Source organism: Mus caroli, chromosome 15, assembly GCF_900094665.2.
Source record: "Mus caroli chromosome 15, CAROLI_EIJ_v1.1, whole genome shotgun sequence".
NCBI classification, from domain to species: domain Eukaryota; kingdom Metazoa; phylum Chordata; class Mammalia; order Rodentia; family Muridae; genus Mus; species Mus caroli.
This window is the reverse complement of record NC_034584.1, coordinates 23,152,142-23,169,655: the sequence shown is the minus strand read 5'-3', so window position 1 is coordinate 23,169,655 and position 17,514 is coordinate 23,152,142. Positions and strand designations below refer to the sequence as shown.

Below are 17,514 nucleotides of genomic sequence, written 5' to 3'. Positions count from 1 at the left end.
TCAGAAGAGAGGCTGTCCCTTCTCCATGGCACAGCCTTTGTGTCTACCTGCTGGTCACACACGCATTGGATTTAAAGATGCTTCATTGAATCAGTCATGGTGGCATGTGCTTGTGATCCCAGTCCCTCTAGGAGGCTGAGCTGAGAGCTGGAGGCCAGTCTGAACCAGAAGCAGAACCTTGTCGGGGAGAAAACTGTAAAGTACCGTGTGACGTGTGGATTACCAGGCCCTCCCTTCATCTCTGAGCCATGTATACGGTCACCGCACCAAGAGGCCTGAGCTGAGCATGTTGGCTTCTGTGCGCCTAGATGCCAGGGAGGGATAGTGACCTAAAGTTCTCATCTTCTCCTGCCTCTTGTGGGTTATGCCTGACAGTGGGCTGCTGTGAACACAGCTTAATAACTCTCACCCCCAAAAACAAAATAAATAAAACAAAAACACACATGCACACCTATGCATACACATACTGACTGGAAGCAAAAGAGTTATCTCTCAGCAGACACTGAGATTTGAACCAGTTGGCCTCCGGGGAGAATCACAGGCTTCTAGTGGTCTCTGGTGGCACAAGGCAAAGAGTCCTTGCAGGTGGGTGTAAAACTGTGCTTTCAAAGATTAGCAACCATAAATTTTTCAGACTTCAAAGGGTCTAAAAAAAATAAACACTTGGCCGATGGTCGTCTTCATTATTACATCTCCTAAAAGAAATCGTTCAATTCCGTGTGACTCTGGCAGAGCCGCCATGTCGGGTGCTCAGAGTGACCACATGGCTCTTCATTGCTGGCTTTCAAGTTTACAGGAGCATTCCCCCTCAGTCTGGATCCATTGTTTCATCATCTTCCTCTTGCAAGCCTGTGAGCCCTGAGGTGACTACGTTAGCTGGGTTGAGACATATGGATAGAAGGAAGATAGGTAGAGAGAGAAAGCTCTATATTTACTAATAGTGTGTCAAACTAAGCAAAACCAAATCGCATGCCTGGATCTGTGCAGTGGCCACACTGGTCTTCAGGATTGGTGACAGGAGCTACCTTAGGGATGGGGCAGTGCCTCTGTAGCAGAAATCTGGCTCGATAACCCGACTAGGGGAGAAAGTTACCAGTCCTCTCCTGTCTGTTTCAGCATTAGGTAAAGTTGCCATCAGCCCACCTGCGAGTCCTTTAAGATGGGAAAAAACTTGAGGCTAAAGGGCGGAGACTTGCCCACAATGGTGGTCAATCAATAAAACGCCTTCTTTCTTTCTTCTCATCCCATCAGACTCACTGTCGGTCTCCAGTAATGATGCCAGCCCACCAGCCTCTGTGGCTTCCCTTCAGCCCCACATGATCGGAGCACAGAGTTCACCAGGTCCCAAGCGGCCCGGCAACACCCTGCGCAAGTGGCTCACGAGCCCCGTGCGGCGGCTCAGCAGCGGTAAGGCCGATGGGCATGCAAAGAAGCTGGCCCACAAGCACAAGAAGAGCCGGGAGGTCCGGAAGAGCGCGGATGCTGGATCGCAGAAAGATTCGGATGACAGTGCTGCCACCCCGCAGGATGAGACCATCGAAGAGGTGGGTCTAGGTGAAAGGCTTGGGCTGTCGTAAGTCATGGGTGACTGTAGATTATAGGGTCCAGCGGCTATGAACTCCATGGAGGCCTTCCGGTGTTTCCTTCCTTTCAAGTTAAGAGTAGATGGTGTCTTGAGTAGTAGTGGATTCGTTTCCAGAAAGCACCCACGGCCCACAGCCCCCCCGTTTAGGTTTCTGGTTTGCAGACTGTTAAGTGCAGGGAGGGACTGATTGTTGGAAATGTCAACTTGACTGCTTTTATTGACCACATGGGACTCCACAGTATTCCGATGTCACCAAAGTGGAGGCAAGACATCCAGGATATTTTCCCCTTCCCCTTTTGTCTCAGGAGGCCCTAAGTGATACTCGAGAAGCCATCTTTCATGTTACTAGGATGTCCTCGGCACTGGCAGGGCTAGTAGAGATTTTAACTTGGTCTCTTCCAAGTTCTGCACAGGCTCAAAAAAAAACAAAAAACAAACAAACAAACAAAAAACAGTGTTGCATTTGTTTTATTTTATTGCTTCATGTGTTTTCTGTGTTTTCTTTCTCTCTTTCTTTTCACTAAACTTACTTTTGCTGAGTTTCTACCACTGTACAGAGGTCATTGTGTATTCATATACCTATTTTATAAATTTGAGTTCTCTCACTAAAGCCAAAACTTAGATTTTTCATGCAAACAGAGGAAATGAGTGTATGCTTGATCCCAGCCTCACTATGCTCTTCTGTGAGAAGCCGAGTCTAGCCTGTAGCCCAGGCTTGCTCGTCGTGGTCCAACATGAGCAAATAGTCGTTGGTTTGATTTCAGAGAGGACGGAACGAGGGTCTCAGCAGTGGTACACTGTCCAAGTCCTCGTCCTCGGGCATGCAGAGCTGCGGAGAAGAAGAAGGCGAGGAGGGCGCCGACGCTGTACCACTGCCTCCACCCATGGCCATTCAGCAGCACAGCCTCCTTCAGCCGGACTCGCAGGATGACAAGGTAAGGGGTCAGCGGTGTGCACCCAGGCCAGAGGCGGAGCCTCCCTTAGCTCCGCACCAGCATGTTGTTTGAAAGACTGTGAGACGGGTGTGGGGGAAGGCACCCACTAGAAGCAGGGAACTCTCCCGGCAGCCAGCCTGTCTGTACCTCAGAAGTATGAATAACAAATCCATTTCCAACGAACAGGAGGCCAGCATATGTTGCTGCAATCTACATGGACATGTAAATATGTTCAGTGTATTTTAACGATGCTCCAGCAATTGCTCATAAAGTAACTGTTAACATGCTGGTTAGAGTCCCCGAGAGAGAAGTCTCAGCCTGCCTGCACACAGCTTTCAACACACAGTAGGCCATCATGTCTCCTCTATAATGTGTTCTTGCACGTGGCTTTCTGGTTAAAATAAGGCAGTGTTACTCTCCAGTTACTGTCCCCAACATGCCACAGGTGCTTGTAGGATCAGGGTTAGGGTGCATCATCACAGAATACTAGGAGTCAGCCTGAGAGCCCTGTGGCTGCCTGCCCTGGCTTGTCTGAAGGCTTCAAGCCTTACCAGTCTGTCTCCTTTCACTTCTTCAATCATTTTAGATTATTTTTCCACCCCAATTGTAAAATCTCGAAAATAAAATATCAGAAAAGGAAGCCTAGTAAATGAAGCTTGCACGCCCTTCTGCCCCCTGGTCCCATGGTGACCCTCCCTGTCTGTTAGGAGCTAAACCAGAGCGAGGAAGTCATCGCCAGGATTCATTACTGTTCTTTCGTTTTTGTTTTCTTTGGCAATAACTAAGTTTCCTGAATAAAAAATAGATGTTTCTTTCTGCATTTTCCCTTCACATTTTTTCCTTTTCCCTTCCTGACTCCCTTATTGGCATTGTCCATCACTTGCTAGATTTACCAGCCTTTATTTGACAACGGAAGATGTAGTGCAGTCATTGATGGACAGCAGCGAGGCTCTCAAGTCTGATGCTGTCTTAATTCCCAGCACACAGCTCCACCCCGCACACCTGTGCCTCACACAGTTGAGCGCAGCCAGAGCACCGTAGGTCTGGCCACGCTGGTGAGCTGCGGAGCCAGACTTTGGTTTGTCCCCTTAGAGTTGAGTGTCATTCTTGGTGCAGGCCAGTCTGAGAGAGAAGGTGAAGGCTCTCAGTCTGGCCAGGGCACAGGCTGTGTGGGCGGAGTGACAACTCATAAGCTGTTTTGTAACAATCTAAACTAATAGCTTTTTCAAAGCAAGACAATAAATTTCTTAAGTCTGGATTGTTATCCAAGCAATGAGGCACAGGCTTTTCTGGCCTGTTTTCCTCCCTTAAAAGGACTAAATTGCCAGTCTTGTTTACTGGAATCATTTATTGTTTACCATGAAACCTGGTTGGGTATTATCAGTAGCAAATCTTCATTTACAGAAATCTAGCAGTGTTCCCAGTCTATTATCTTGAACTAATTTTTTGTTTTGTTCTGTTTTCTCTTTCTGTAAACCCCCACTGCAGCATTACGTTGATTTGTGTTCTGTGTCTGTTTTGGCTCAGTTTCCTTACCTTTCCATTTGAGTTTCTTTTCTTCGTTCCGTTCATCTCATATTCCAAACTTCATTAGAGCAAACCAGCGTGTTTCATAAAGTGCGTATTTTGGTCCACATATGTAAAAAGCCTGTTGTAACAATGTGTGATCTGTCCACCATGAGAAATGCATCTCTCAGACAGACAGCCACGTGTCGCATGCATCTCTGCTGCCCTTAATATGAAGCAAGGTTCATATTATTTACGCCCCTCAATCCCCAGCTACTCTACAGCAGAAGTAATCTGCAAACAGTGTTTGCTAATTACTGAAACTCAGCTCAGTGGCCCCTCCCCCAGCCTCCCCGACTGTCACCCCGTGATGCCCTGGATCTAGCCGTAAGTGGCATCTCGTAGCTTGTGAGGCTTCAGCTCTTCTGTCCTCTGCAGTAATCTCTGGGGAATGGATGGCACAGGAAATGGTGAGCTTGTCCCCCCTCCCCCGTCTGGGCACTGCACCCTGCCCCCCCCCCTTCTTAATCCCGTAAACACAGTCAAGCCATTCTTAGCAGCCTCATTTCGGTTTCTTGATTATTTGGGGATTCACCCATTAGACCGTAAGCCTCTTTCTCCTCTGCTGACTGGGTTCCGTGACAGCACCGTGCAGAGTTACTGTTAGTGTGCCCCCATGCCCAGTTGCCGCCCTGAAAACCATTACGATGTTACATGACTGTGGATTAAAAACAGACGCTGTCTGCTTCCCACATGTACCCTAGACAGGTTTTATTTAATGTTTCATGTCAGAATATTGTAAATATAAAGGCTGACTCTAAATAAATGCAAACAAAGACAAACTTGTGGTCTTTTTGTCTGGACTTACTTTAAAAAAAAAAAAAAAAAGGCTGGAGTTTACGAGGGAGTTCACTGTCTGCACCGTTACTAACAAGAGACCTCTCTTCCCCGTTCTTTGTCTTAACTTCTCCCATAGGCCTCTTCAAGGTTATTGGTCCGCCCCACCAGCTCTGAGACGCCCAGCGCAGCTGAGCTTGTCAGTGCGATTGAAGAACTCGTGAAAAGCAAAATGGTAAGGCTTCTCACGCAGCACGCAGGAGGTTCTCGAGTCACTCTCGCGCCTGTGTACAAATGCCTTTGCCATAGATGGCAGCTATGGCTACCCACTGCTCTCACTATGACCAGAACAGAATCTGGGGGCTGCTCTGTCATCCTAAGGCTCATCGGTGGTTTGAAGGACTCACAGAACTCAGCAAAGCTGTGGCTCTAACAGTTGCAGTTTAGTGCATGAAAGAGCTCAGGTTAAAATTAGCCAAGCAAAAGGTTTTGGAGGACAGGGTCCAGGGGATACCAGGTCCCAGCACGTAATCATCTTCAGATGAACGAAGCACCGTCTGCACTTACATAAGGTGACCCAGAGGACATGGCAGCTATGGTGGTTTATGTGGGGCTCAGTATTCAGTGCTGGTCTGCTACCTGCTTGACTGACCATCTACTCTGAGATGCTCTGTGAAATAGCCCCCTCTCCACCTCTCCCCTCCCTTCCCCCCACCACTCAATTGCATTTAAAATAAGGGTCTGTCGATGTCCTTCCCAGAAAACATGGCAGTAGGAGAGCATTTCCCAGTGATACGTTGAAAATCCCTGAGGTCTCAGCACTCCAGCTTCGGGGCAGCTCACGCTGGGGCTTCGTTGTCTTCCACACACATCTGTGTAAGGGACCAGTGGGTGCCACAGCCAGGGTGACCATCCAAAGTGTTGCAAGAGATTATGATCCTGTGTCCTCGTCAGATTTCCTTCGTCCTCTCTGGTGCCATGTCAGACAAGTCACACCTGAGAACAGGCCTCCAGGAGTAGCCTGAGCCTCCGTTTCGGGTTCCAGCAGCTGCTGCAGTTGTGAGGGCATGTCCCTCTGGGCACAGCTGACACCTTGACTACTCCTTTGCTCTCTCCTGTCTCACTCTATTCTCTTTTTTTCTCATTATTCAAATAAATAGAGTTCAGTCTAATGAGCTCCAGCTGTCTAGTCTGTATAGGACAGAATGTCCTCTGTCACCCCAATCTTGGCTTCCTGTTGTCACCCACCTGATCCAGAGGCATGACGCAAACTCTGACACTTACAGAAAAACATGTACTTCCAATAAAGGCCAACTGCTATTTATTTATCGGAGAGCAATTTTTGGATCAGGCTCCATTCGTTAACTAACAGCGTCCTGATTTTTGTGACTGAGAGCTGTAGTTGGTGTGATTTTGCAGGGCCGTGGGCTTCCCTAACAAGGTTGCGTGCACAGACCTGTGTCATCAAAGCTCTGTGGTGATGAAGAGTCTGTCCCCGTTAACGGAAGAGAGCAGGGCACACAGGAGCAATTGCACCTTACTAATGGCAGCTAAGTTAACAAAGCTAACTGTTCCCGAACTACAGCCTTCTGTTTCTCCTTCTGCGGGTCCAGCTGGAAGCTTGGGGTGAGGAAAGGGATAAAAGAGCTATAATCTCTAGGCATCTAGGCACTCAGCGAGTCAGAAGAAGAAAGACTTGATAAGCAGCAGTTAGAAGATCTTCAGTTGTTAACCCACGTCAAATTATCTTTATTTTTCTTTTATTTATTATTCTCTCATATATTAGGTCCCAACTGCAGTGTCCCTTCCTTCCCTTCCCCCCAAGTCCCTCCTTTCTCCTAGATCTACTCCTCCCTCCCCTCAGTAAAGAAGTCTTCCAGGAACATCAACCAATTTCAGAAGCGACAGTTAGACCAGGCCCATGTTCTCACATTGAGGCTAGATGGAGCGACCAGTAGGAGGAAAAGGGTCTCAAGTGCAGAGTCAGGGGCAGCCTCCACCCCACTGTTAGGGATCCCACAAGAGCACCAAGCTACATGACCGTAACATATATTCAGAGGCCCTAGCTCCGACCCACACAGGCTGCCTGATCTCTGTGAGTCCACCTTCAGACTCTGCGTGAGGCTCGGCAGTGGGAAAAGCGTGTGAGCCATCGTGGCAGATGTTACACAGACATTTTATGTTACGTGAGCATTTTTGTCGTCCTGTGGTACCCATCCTGTGTGTGTACGCACCACATGCAGTGCGGTGCCTGCAAAGGCCAGAAGAAGTTGTCCGGATCCCCTGGAACTGGAGCTCTGGATGGTTGTGAGCTGCTGTGTGTGTTCTGGGCATAGAGATTGGGTCCTCTGCAAGAGCAGCAAATGCTCTCAACCGCTCAGCATCTCTCCAGCTCCTTCTTGATAATGCAATTTGATCTGTTGTCAGACTTAGATTTCCTTACTCTATCATCAGCCATCGTGGGCCGAGGGCAGTCAGCACTGTTCATTTGCTCCATTTCTTCCAGGCGCTGGAGGATCGTCCCAGCTCGCTGCTCGTCGACCAGGGAGACAGTAGCAGCCCATCCTTCAATCCCTCAGACAATTCCCTCCTCTCATCCTCCTCACCCATTGATGAGATGGAAGAAAGAAAATGCAGCTCTCTGAAGAGAAGGCAGTAAGCAGCGCCAGCCTCCACACCTTCCCACTTCCCTCCCAGTTACATCACTCACGAGTGCCTGTGCGCGCATGTGCGCCTGCCTGTGTGTGAGTGTACATGTGTGTGTGTGCATGTGTGTGTGTGTGTGTGTGTGTGTGTGCATGCCTGAGTGTGAGTACTTATGTGTTTATGGGTGGTGCACACCTCGTGTGTGTGTGTGTGTGTGTGTGTGTGTGCGCGCGCGTGTGTAGGAATGTGGTAAGCCATAGCTACAGTTTCTCTTGCTCTCCCTGTCTGTTTTGCTTTACAAATAAGAACATTTCTTGACAAGAATATCGTCTGTGGTTTGTGGGGGGAAACTCATATACTTCCTATTGTTTGTGTAGCTGTGAAGGAAAAAGAAGGTAAACATAAAATTAAATCAATTTGAAATTAGTCAAAATGTGAGTTTTTAAAATGTAACTTAGTGGGAGTGTTTCTCAATTCTAGTAAGATCACTTTATGGTGATGAATATCCTGAGAGGTAACACCAAAGGCTAACGCTTCCTCTGGGTGAGAAGTACCGTATGTTGCGTGGGTAACAAGCTGGTTTGGGTCAGTAATAATAAGCCCCAGTGACTGACTGGCACCGGGCATAGGGAGTGTGCCAGGGTGAATTAAGTTGGCCAAGCGAGTGAATGTCAACTTGGAACTTTTACGATATATATATATATATATATATATATATATATATATATATATACACACACACACACACACACACACACATACACATATAAATACAGCCTGCTAAGGCCAGATAGTGTTGTTTGTGGTCAACCCAAAATCATATGTACATTAAGCAACGTCCCTCGGGTGGCTAATTTTCTCTTTCTCTGCTCTCCTAGTTTCCGGTAGTTCTTTGACTGAGCTTGAGGCCCTGTGAGACCCCCTCTACACTGGCATGACCTTTGGTGCTGTCACAGGTCCAGCCTTGCTTAGGCAGCCATGGTGCTGAGCTATCACAAGCGATGCTTCCCTGATATTACTAGGAGGCACAGTCTGGCAGCCGATTTCCTTCCTCCTCTGGCTCTTATAACCTCCCATCTTCTTCTGAGGTGTTCCCTAAGCATCAGATGCAGGGTGTGTGTGGGGAGAGAAGAGGCTGTGGCATGGATGTGTCTCTGGTGGTTGGGCACTGTCGACAGCTATCAGTTGTTCTCAGCATTTTGGTGAGCCGTAGCTTTCTATAGTGGTCTGCATAGCTGTAAAGAGAAGCGTCTTGCATGAGGAGTGGGAGTTTGACTTATCTGTGGGCATGAGCCTAAGTATTTAGAATGCTGATTTAGGAAAGTGGCAGTAGTGGGTTTTCCTCTAAGAGCCGTAACCTCACCAGCCCCAGCTCTTTGGCTAGGTCTCCAGTGCCGGGTATGTTTTCCCACCTGCTGTGAGGTCCTTAGGAACAGTTAGACACCTGCTGGTTACCATGCGCCTCGAGGGAGACCTTGCCATGACTGTCATCACTGTTGTTCAGATGCATCTGGAAGCATCGTTGATTGTGTGCCTCCATGGCACCTTCTGGTACTGTGAATCCAGTCGGCAGATAGACGCTTTCCGGTCAGATCCAGCTCAGAGCCTCTGGGTTCTGTGTCCCAAGTGAATGGTGGTTTCAGCAACAGACTTGTCTTTGACTTCCAGGAGACTATAACCTGGCCAAGAGATGTTCTCTTTTATCTAAGCACCCTTGGCCGTTACAGAGAGAAACTCTGCCCTATCATGCACACATTCTAAATGTCCGAAATTGTAAAACTTCCTGCCTATCCACCAAAGTCTGAAATAACTTAATTAAAAGACCGCTGCCCGCCCTAATGCCAGGCCTTTGCAACAAAGTTGCACGTGTGCTTTCTTTCCATTCTCTGCTACCATTGTACTGAGTGTCTGCCCGAATGAGTTGACTGCTCTCTCACTTAACCCTCAGACCCAGCTGTGTAAATCTGCTATATTATTATGCGGACTTAAAAGAACCCATTCTCACCAAAGCAAATTTGTATAGGGTAATTCCTTCAGAAAATAGATGTTGTATTTCTCTTTTTTCCAGCTATGTTTTGCAAGAGTTAGTGGAGACAGAGCGAGACTATGTGCGGGACCTTGGCTGTGTGGTTGAGGTACGTATCTTCAGAAACTTCATAGCCCAGATCATCCAGAGAGGTACTGTTTTAAAAGGCAGAAGGGTGATACTTTCCGGAAAGCTTTAAAGAAATGTAGCTAGCTGTCTTAGCAAGCTGGATACAATTCTAAAGAATTTTTTGCATAGTATATCTTTGTATATATTTTATATGTAATTAAGAATTTAGCTTATTACTGCCAACAGTCTTCTGGTTTTTATATTGAAATGTTGACTATAACTATTTCATAAGATTAGATGTTGCCACAGAAACAACAGTGATATTGGTTGGAAACTCAGTGTGGCCGGAGCTAAGGATTCAGTCCATTCTGAATCCACATACTACTGACCCTGGCCCGTGCCTCTACCAGAGTATTTGTTTATGGCTTTGCACAGAAGCACTGCCACCATTTTCAGTCACAAGCATTGGCTGAGCTATGGCAAAGCCACTGCCTTCTGTACTAGTCAATTATAGGCAGGAACTCCGCAGCTCACCCTCAGGCCCTGGTTGACTGGGTGAGTGGGTAGTTCATTGGTTCGTTGGTTGGTTGGTTGGTATCTATATTGTAGTCTTCAGCCTAGGCTAACTTGGAAGTCACAGTGTAGCCCAGAGTGTGCTCAAACTGGCAGCCCTCCTGCCTCAGCCTGCTGAGTATTATATGTGTGAGCAACCACATCCAAATTAATTTTCTTAGCCCTTGTTCCAGTGTTTAGCTAAGGCTGGTCTTGAACTCATAACCCTCTTGCCTATAGTTCCCAAGTGCTGGTTTTACAGATTTGTGCCACCGTCCCTGGCTCTAAAGGAGAGGCATTTTTATAGTATAAAATATTGTCATTTTTCTTTCAGCTTTGCAGATATATACAGAATCATATTTGGGGGGCACAGAGCTATTCAGCTGTACTTTTAGCTCAGTGGCAGAGCCTTTGCTTAGTGTGCACACAGCATGAATTCCATGCTCGCCACTGCTGAAGCGCAGCAGTAGTCACTGTCACTCCCCAGCGTAAGTGTTTAGCATGTTAGGTTGCTCTGCCGTCACTGGCAGCCTTAAGGTTTCTGGTGCAAACTAAATCTCATTAGAATTGAATAGAAGTTTTATTTTGTTTTCCAAAGTGTAGGGTCTTGCTGGGTAGCCTAGAATGGCCTCGCGCTCCCTCGTCCTGCCTCGGCTACCCAAGCTGCAGGCCATATCCAGCTGGACAGAGAATGTACAGCACACTTCAGCTCTGTAGTTAACTGACTTCTGTTAACAAGCAGTTTATAGAAAGAGTATCGCTCAAGCCTTCTTTAATATGCTGTGTAACAACCTCAAAACCTCAGTTCCTTTGTTTCTAGAATAGAAATCCTAAAAACAAAGGGGCTTCTTCTGACTGAGCAACTCTCTCTGATATTTAGTAGCTAGGAGGTTTGTTTGCTTTCTTAAACCATTTACATATTTTAACGTTTAAGTTCCTTAGAAGAATTTTCATTTATTTGTAAATGTTGCATCTTTCGAGGAGAGGCAATTTCAGCAGTGAATATAACAGTCTGTTTGAAGCTGTAGGTAAGGACACTTCCCATACAGGTTTTGATCTGTTCTTAAACAAGACAGTGTGTGTCTGTGTGGTGTGACTTTCAGTCCAGTCCCTGATGCAGACACCTTGCACATGAGCTCATTCGAACGCATTGCTTTGTAGGGCTACATGGCACTTATGAAGGAAGACGGCGTTCCTGATGACATGAAGGGAAAAGACAAGATCGTGTTTGGCAACATCCATCAGATTTATGACTGGCACAGAGAGTACGTAAGACACCTACCATGCGTGCGTGATGCTGTATCCAGCCTGGCCAGGGCTAAAGGAAATGATGTTTAGGCTCTGTCTGTTCTGTAACCTGTGTTACTCCCAGAAGGAGTTTGAGCTAAGGACAAAGTGCTTGCTATACGGCTGTAGCATTTTATGGCATGGGAAAGATTCATATGTTTTTCATGCTAGTCTCTGCTGGGATGCCAGGTCCCTGAACAGAGTCAGTCTGCTTGGGGTTTTAACCCACCACTGTGAGCCATTTTCTTCCCCTCTGCATTAATTAGCTCTTTATCATTGTAACCAAAATTCTCAACATAAACAACTGTGTGGAGGGAAAGACTGACTGTGGATTATGGTTTCAGAACGTTTGATCACTTGGCTTGGCACCACAAGACATGGTGGCAGGAGACTGGCTGAGAAAAACTCTTCATTTCCTATTAGATAGGAAGCACAGAGTGAGATGGGGTAGCTAGTCCCAGTGACTTCCTTCTTACAGACAGTCCCTGTCTCCTCTTGTCCCCACAGCATCCCCAGATAGTGTCCCTAACAGGAGACCTAACTGGCAAGGCAAGCTTGTGAGGACATTGGTATTCAGAGTGACCACTGGCCCCAAAGGCCCTTGCTCATGTCAGTCAGTCCAGCTTCAAGAGTTCTCAGAGTCTCTTCCGGACTCAGTGAGCTTACCTGTTTATCAGAAAAGTAATCAGAAAATTTCATACTTGGAACACATGGGGCCCAGGGTTAGCATCCCATTCCGGAAGGAGGAACAAAGAGATAGCAGGGAAGAAAACACCTAATTCCTGTGGATCCATATGGGACACACTGTTCTGTGCCCTCCCCAATTGCATCCACAAAGCTCTGCTCTTGGGCTGATTTTTTTTTAATTGCTGCAGCTTTTCTTGGTAGAGAGTCCAGATTTCTGACCGCTCCGAAATCCCCAGCTCTTCCTTGCTACTTGCTGTCACTCTCCTGGCTTTCTTGCATTTCCTTCCTCGGCTCCTTTTTGGGAATCTGACCCTAGCACACATCTCAGGCCTCTGTTTGGAGTCGAAGCCCCACTAACCTGTAATTCTTGCATTCTTCTTCCCAGAGTCTGCTCCCAGCCTGAGCTTTGTCCTGCCCCGCTGGGGACATGGCTGCAGTAGTCTAGACATTCTTGGTTAGCTCATCCGAGGGAAACGCCTTTCTAGGCAGCCCTGTATGAACAACGCACCTCAGCAGCTTTTGGGGGGAAACACATCTGAGATGAATTAACCTTTCATTCTCTTGAGCCTACCATGCCTGAGTCTGGCTAATTCTTGTGATGTTTTTAAGGCCACTGCAGAAAGGTTTTTAATGGCTTTCTCTTTAATGACCTTGTGTGTAATTAAACATGCTTTCTTTTTTTTTTAATGTCCTTTTTTTTTAAAGATTTACTTATTTATTTTATGTATATGAGTACATTGTAGCTGTACAGATAGTTGTGAGCCATCATGTGGTTTCTGGGAATTGAACTCAGGACCTCTGCTTGTTTCAGCCCACAGATTTATTTATTATTATATATAATAATAATAAGACTAAAGACTGTAGCTGTCTTTAGACACACCAGAAGAGGGCGTCAGATCTCATTAAGATGGTTGTGAGCCACCATGTAGTTGCTGGGATTTGAACTCAGGACCTTCAGGAAAGTTGTCAGTGCTCTTACCCGATGAGCCATCTCACCAGCCCCAGAGGCTTTCTTTTTTATTTTAGCCAGACTGCAGGTTTATAAATCTTTCTGCTCCTCTTGTTCTCCCTTATCATAATAAACCTGGCTAGAAGCAACCTGTATTGACTGGGTCACAGCCTGTCTGCTACACTCTCCTGGGATTTTCTATACCAAATATTTCTTATGCATTGAGCCTTGGGCTGGTGGTAGCTTCAGTGGCGGAGCCCAAGTCTCTGTGTTCAATCCCCAGTACTATGAAAACAAAACAGACTCACCCTCATCCAGGTGTATTTGACATATTGTATAGTGTAGCCATCCTCATCAGAATGTGATAGGAATGCTTTTTAACCCAGTTCTCCATGGAGTCCTTGCCCCACCTAGAACCTTTTGTGTGCATCTTTCCTGTGCACGTTTCTGGCCCAATACTCTGCTCCTTTGATCCCCCACTAGAGGCACACAGTATGCTCTGTGTATAGTATTCTGGGACTTCTATAGCCCACCATCTCTAGACATTTCCAAATTCTGCCTACAAAAACAGTTCCAAACGCCTAATTGCTACATAGTGAGGCTATGCACAGCTGCATCACAGTCCTTTAGGCACCAGCGCTGCAAATTAGTGTCACAGAAGTTCCCTTCTGTGACCAAAATACCTTACATGCACAAGAGATGGAAGGTTGGCCTCAGCTGTTTCACCGGCTTCCTCTGGCACCAGAAGTGGGCAGTTTGCCTCAGTGCTGCCTATTGCACACCTAAGCTTATCCTTCCAGGAACTGCTCTCAGGTGCAGCAGGGGTCTTGACAGTTTCAGGATGTGCTGGTGGGACATCCTGAGATGTCAGAGAGTCAAAGGGATATTCTTGCTATATATAAATCACAAGGAGGTAGAGGCCTGTGTTTTATGGTAAATATGGCTCTCCTCGCCTGTAAGATTTTCTCTGAGCCAACCAGGTTTACAGATGGGAAAAGGAAAAGGTCACCTCCTGGCCCTTGGGCTAAGGTGAATCAGAGACAGGAAGGCGGCTGATAGGCCTTTGGATGAGGTTAATCTCACCATTGCATAGTTCCTTAGCAGTTCTCAACCTCACTGGTTAGATTTATTGGATTAATTTTCCTTTTCTTTCATTTTCTGTGCTTTGAGATGTTCATATACATATACAATCTCATGATCATACCCCTCCCCCACAACAGCCTCTCTCTCTCTCTCTCTCTCTCTCTCTCTCTCTCTCTCTCTCTCTCCACACACACACACACACACACACACACACACACACACCATGTCTAATTAGTGCCATCCATGTGTGCGTGGGCAGAGGACCATTCACACAGGAGCATAGGAAAGCTAGGAGAGGCCACACCCCCAAGAAAACTAGCCCTCCCTACCTCCAGCAGCCACTAGCTCTCAACTAGCCTTGTTTGAGGTCTGTCTCAGAAAAGAGAATGTTGTCTCTCTATAAGCAACCCTCACTGTGGTTTTTTGCTAGTTATGTTAAAATTCTTGTGTCTGAGCCAGCAAGAAATACAAACCAGACTCCGGGAACCCTTTCCCTCCATCTGTCCCCCTGGGTTTCACTGTTTTCCTACTCTGCTTCAAGCCCATGGTCCTTTGTCCCCATACACTCAGAAAGACACTATGGCACGAGACATGTGTAGTTTAGGAGACTCTTCACCTTGTTCCAAGGGTCTTCTAGCTATGGCCTAGCTCCTAAGGTTTCTAGGGCCTCCCAGATAGCGTGACCCAGCTGGCTATCAGGCATTCAAAGCAAAGCCTGTCAGGGCATTCCATAGTCTCCCCATCTCAGTGTACCACATACACAGCAGCATCTTCAGACCCAATGACTGGATTAATATCTACATGGCACTCAGCAGCATCTGTACACAGTGAGACTCTGTGTCTAATAGAACTGCAGCTGCCTTTAGAGTCCAAGTTACTGTCAGAGAGTTTAGAATCCACACGCCCAACTCACTGTCGCTGGAAAAGCAGACAGGATAGCCCAGAATAATAAAATTGAGTCACAGTGTTTAGCTCACATCTATCCTAATCGGGAGATGTGTATGAGAGCTAGTGTATAGGAGCATGGCTTGGCCTGACAGCTCACCATCGCACACCTGCCCCTCTGTTTTTCATTTGAAAGCCCTTCATTGTATAGGGTTGCTTAACACTGGCCTTTGATGCTGTAGTGGAGTTGCAGCTGCAGTCTTCCATCTCCAGGACCTAGACAGGCCTGCTGCTGCCCTGCTTTATCAATGTGGCTGCTCCGCTGCCGCTGGAGCATGCTATCAACATCTGCCAAGCCCAGCCCTCCTCAAAGCTGGGTGGGGGTGAGTGGGGATGCTGCCCAAGTGTGAGGCCTGGAGTTGGATGAGCACAGGAACCTGCCTGTAAAACCAGCACACAGGAGGTGAGGCCGGATCTCAGGAGTGAACTGGCTAGCAAGGCCTTGCTCAGTCATCAAGGTAGGGCAGGATCAAAATAGATGCCTACCATCAGCTGTGGGTCTCCACACATACGTGCACAAACATACACTTGCACTCACACACACACACATATTCAACCAAACACATGTGAACATACACACATATCACACACATATACCCACATAAACAAAATGATTAAAAAAAAAACCCTGAGGTTATAGACCCACTTAGTTCTTAGGCCAGAGAACTCTTGATTGGTCTCTGCTTCTCCCACCCTTTAAACTGAAATAGCATCCAGGTGTGGGAAGGTGTTACAATAAGGGCACTTCAGTGTAGCCTGCTCTTAACTCTCAGAAGAGAATATAAAAGCTTTGACCTCATGGAAAGCTCCTCATTTGCACAATCAGTAGTTTCTGATTCACCAGAACTCACAGGTAAATGACTGGGCAACTCTAAACAGACCTCAGTATATGCCTCTATGAAGTACAGACTTAACAAGAGCATAGCCAATTCAGAAAGGGGTACTTGGGGGAGTGAGATGGCTCAACAGGCAAAGGTGATTGCCAACAAGCCTGAGGACCTGAGTTCAATCCCAGAACCAACTCCAGTGAGTTGTCATCCATTTGTATGCCATTGCATATGAGCATGAACACACAAACACATAGGAACAAATGTAAAAATAAAGGTGTGTAGGTGGGGGGTGTTTGGTGCTTTGATCTCAGTTTCTTCCAGGGCTTGTTCTTAAGCTGTGACAGGGAAAGGAAAGAAAAGGACAAACCCCTGAGATGTCCGCTGAAATTGGATTCAGAGATGCTGTACATCAGAGTGCCTGCAGAGCCAGGGAGACATTAAAACCCTAGTGCTACAAAGCTCAGCACAGCTTTCAGAGAATAAGCATGTAGGTGATAAGGTCAGCGCTCGTTCTAGACCAGAGCATCAGGGACACAGCTGTGCCGCCACTGTCCTTTGATCCTTTATGAAACGGAAGTCTCCAACTACAACCCGACTTCAGGGACATTTGGTAACGTTTCATAAAGCTGGCCCAGGGGAAATCACCCGGCTTGAGCTTCTAAGGTTATCATTGAAATTCATAGATAAGAAGACTTGAGTTTTCAGAACTGAAAAGGACCTACTGCGCTGGAAATTTGTTTTCCTTCAGTATCTGGGCAGATGTTAGTGCATGTGTCCCTGAAAGAAATGGAGACAAGAAATATTATTTAAAGGAGTGGAAGGGAAGTCTCTTCTCTCTTGGCTTTGTGCACTCTTTTTTTTAACTTTGTCCTAACCAATTCTTTTCTGCCTGGCTAATACTTGTGAGATGTGCTATAGTCTTCTCAGCAGCCCCCTCCACATTGACTGAGTCTACAATTAAGAAGACAAGTTGGAAAGGGTTCTGATGTTCCTCTGTCTCCAGCTTTTTTTTAGGAGAGTTGGAGAAGTGCCTTGAAGATCCAGAAAAGCTCGGATCCCTTTTTGTAAAGCATGTGAGTACAGAGACAGTGTTTATATCCTGTTGTGTTCTTGGCATCTCTAGTGACTTAAAGATGAGGTCTTTTGACACTTACAAGATGATATACTGCCAGACATTTGTGGTGTGTCTTCCTCTGAGTTTCCTTTCTTCCCAGTCTTGGGGGATTGCAGCAACACAGGTCAGAAAGCCCCAGAGCCAGACAGGCTTGACACAGTAACCTTGCAGATGTCAAAAGGCAAGCAAGCATTCAGTGATAATGTACCTGCCCATACCTGCAGTGGGCTTGATGTACTAGCTGGATACATATATATACATATGTGTGTGTGTATATATATATGTGTGTGTGTATACATATATATAAGTGATAAGTATTCAAGTTATTTTAAGGAAAAATCACTATATTTTAAAAAAATAATGAGGCTTTTTTGGTTTTGCCTGTTTTTAGTATTAGGCATTTAATAGAAGGTATAATTTCATATCTGCTTTTTGCACTCAGCACATTATCAGGCTTTATTAT

The 17,514-nt window shown here is 46.5% G+C and overlaps 1 protein-coding gene across 5 annotated transcripts in view; it reads left to right on the top strand.

Moving 5' to 3' along the window:
* The window catches only part of Trio (trio Rho guanine nucleotide exchange factor), a 286,761-nt gene that overhangs the window by 243,860 nt on the left and 25,387 nt on the right, over positions 1-17,514 (top strand). For all 5 annotated transcript variants that reach the window (XM_029469546.1, XM_029469548.1, XM_021182742.2 and 2 more), the window contains exons 35-41: positions 1,252-1,544; positions 2,350-2,520; positions 5,003-5,098; positions 7,370-7,518; positions 9,578-9,644; positions 11,318-11,421; positions 16,941-17,010. In XM_029469546.1, the coding sequence (XP_029325406.1) occupies positions 1,252-1,544; positions 2,350-2,520; positions 5,003-5,098; positions 7,370-7,518; positions 9,578-9,644; positions 11,318-11,421; positions 16,941-17,010 (950 nt within the window). The remainder of the gene's footprint in view (positions 1-1,251; positions 1,545-2,349; positions 2,521-5,002; positions 5,099-7,369; positions 7,519-9,577; positions 9,645-11,317; positions 11,422-16,940; positions 17,011-17,514) is intronic.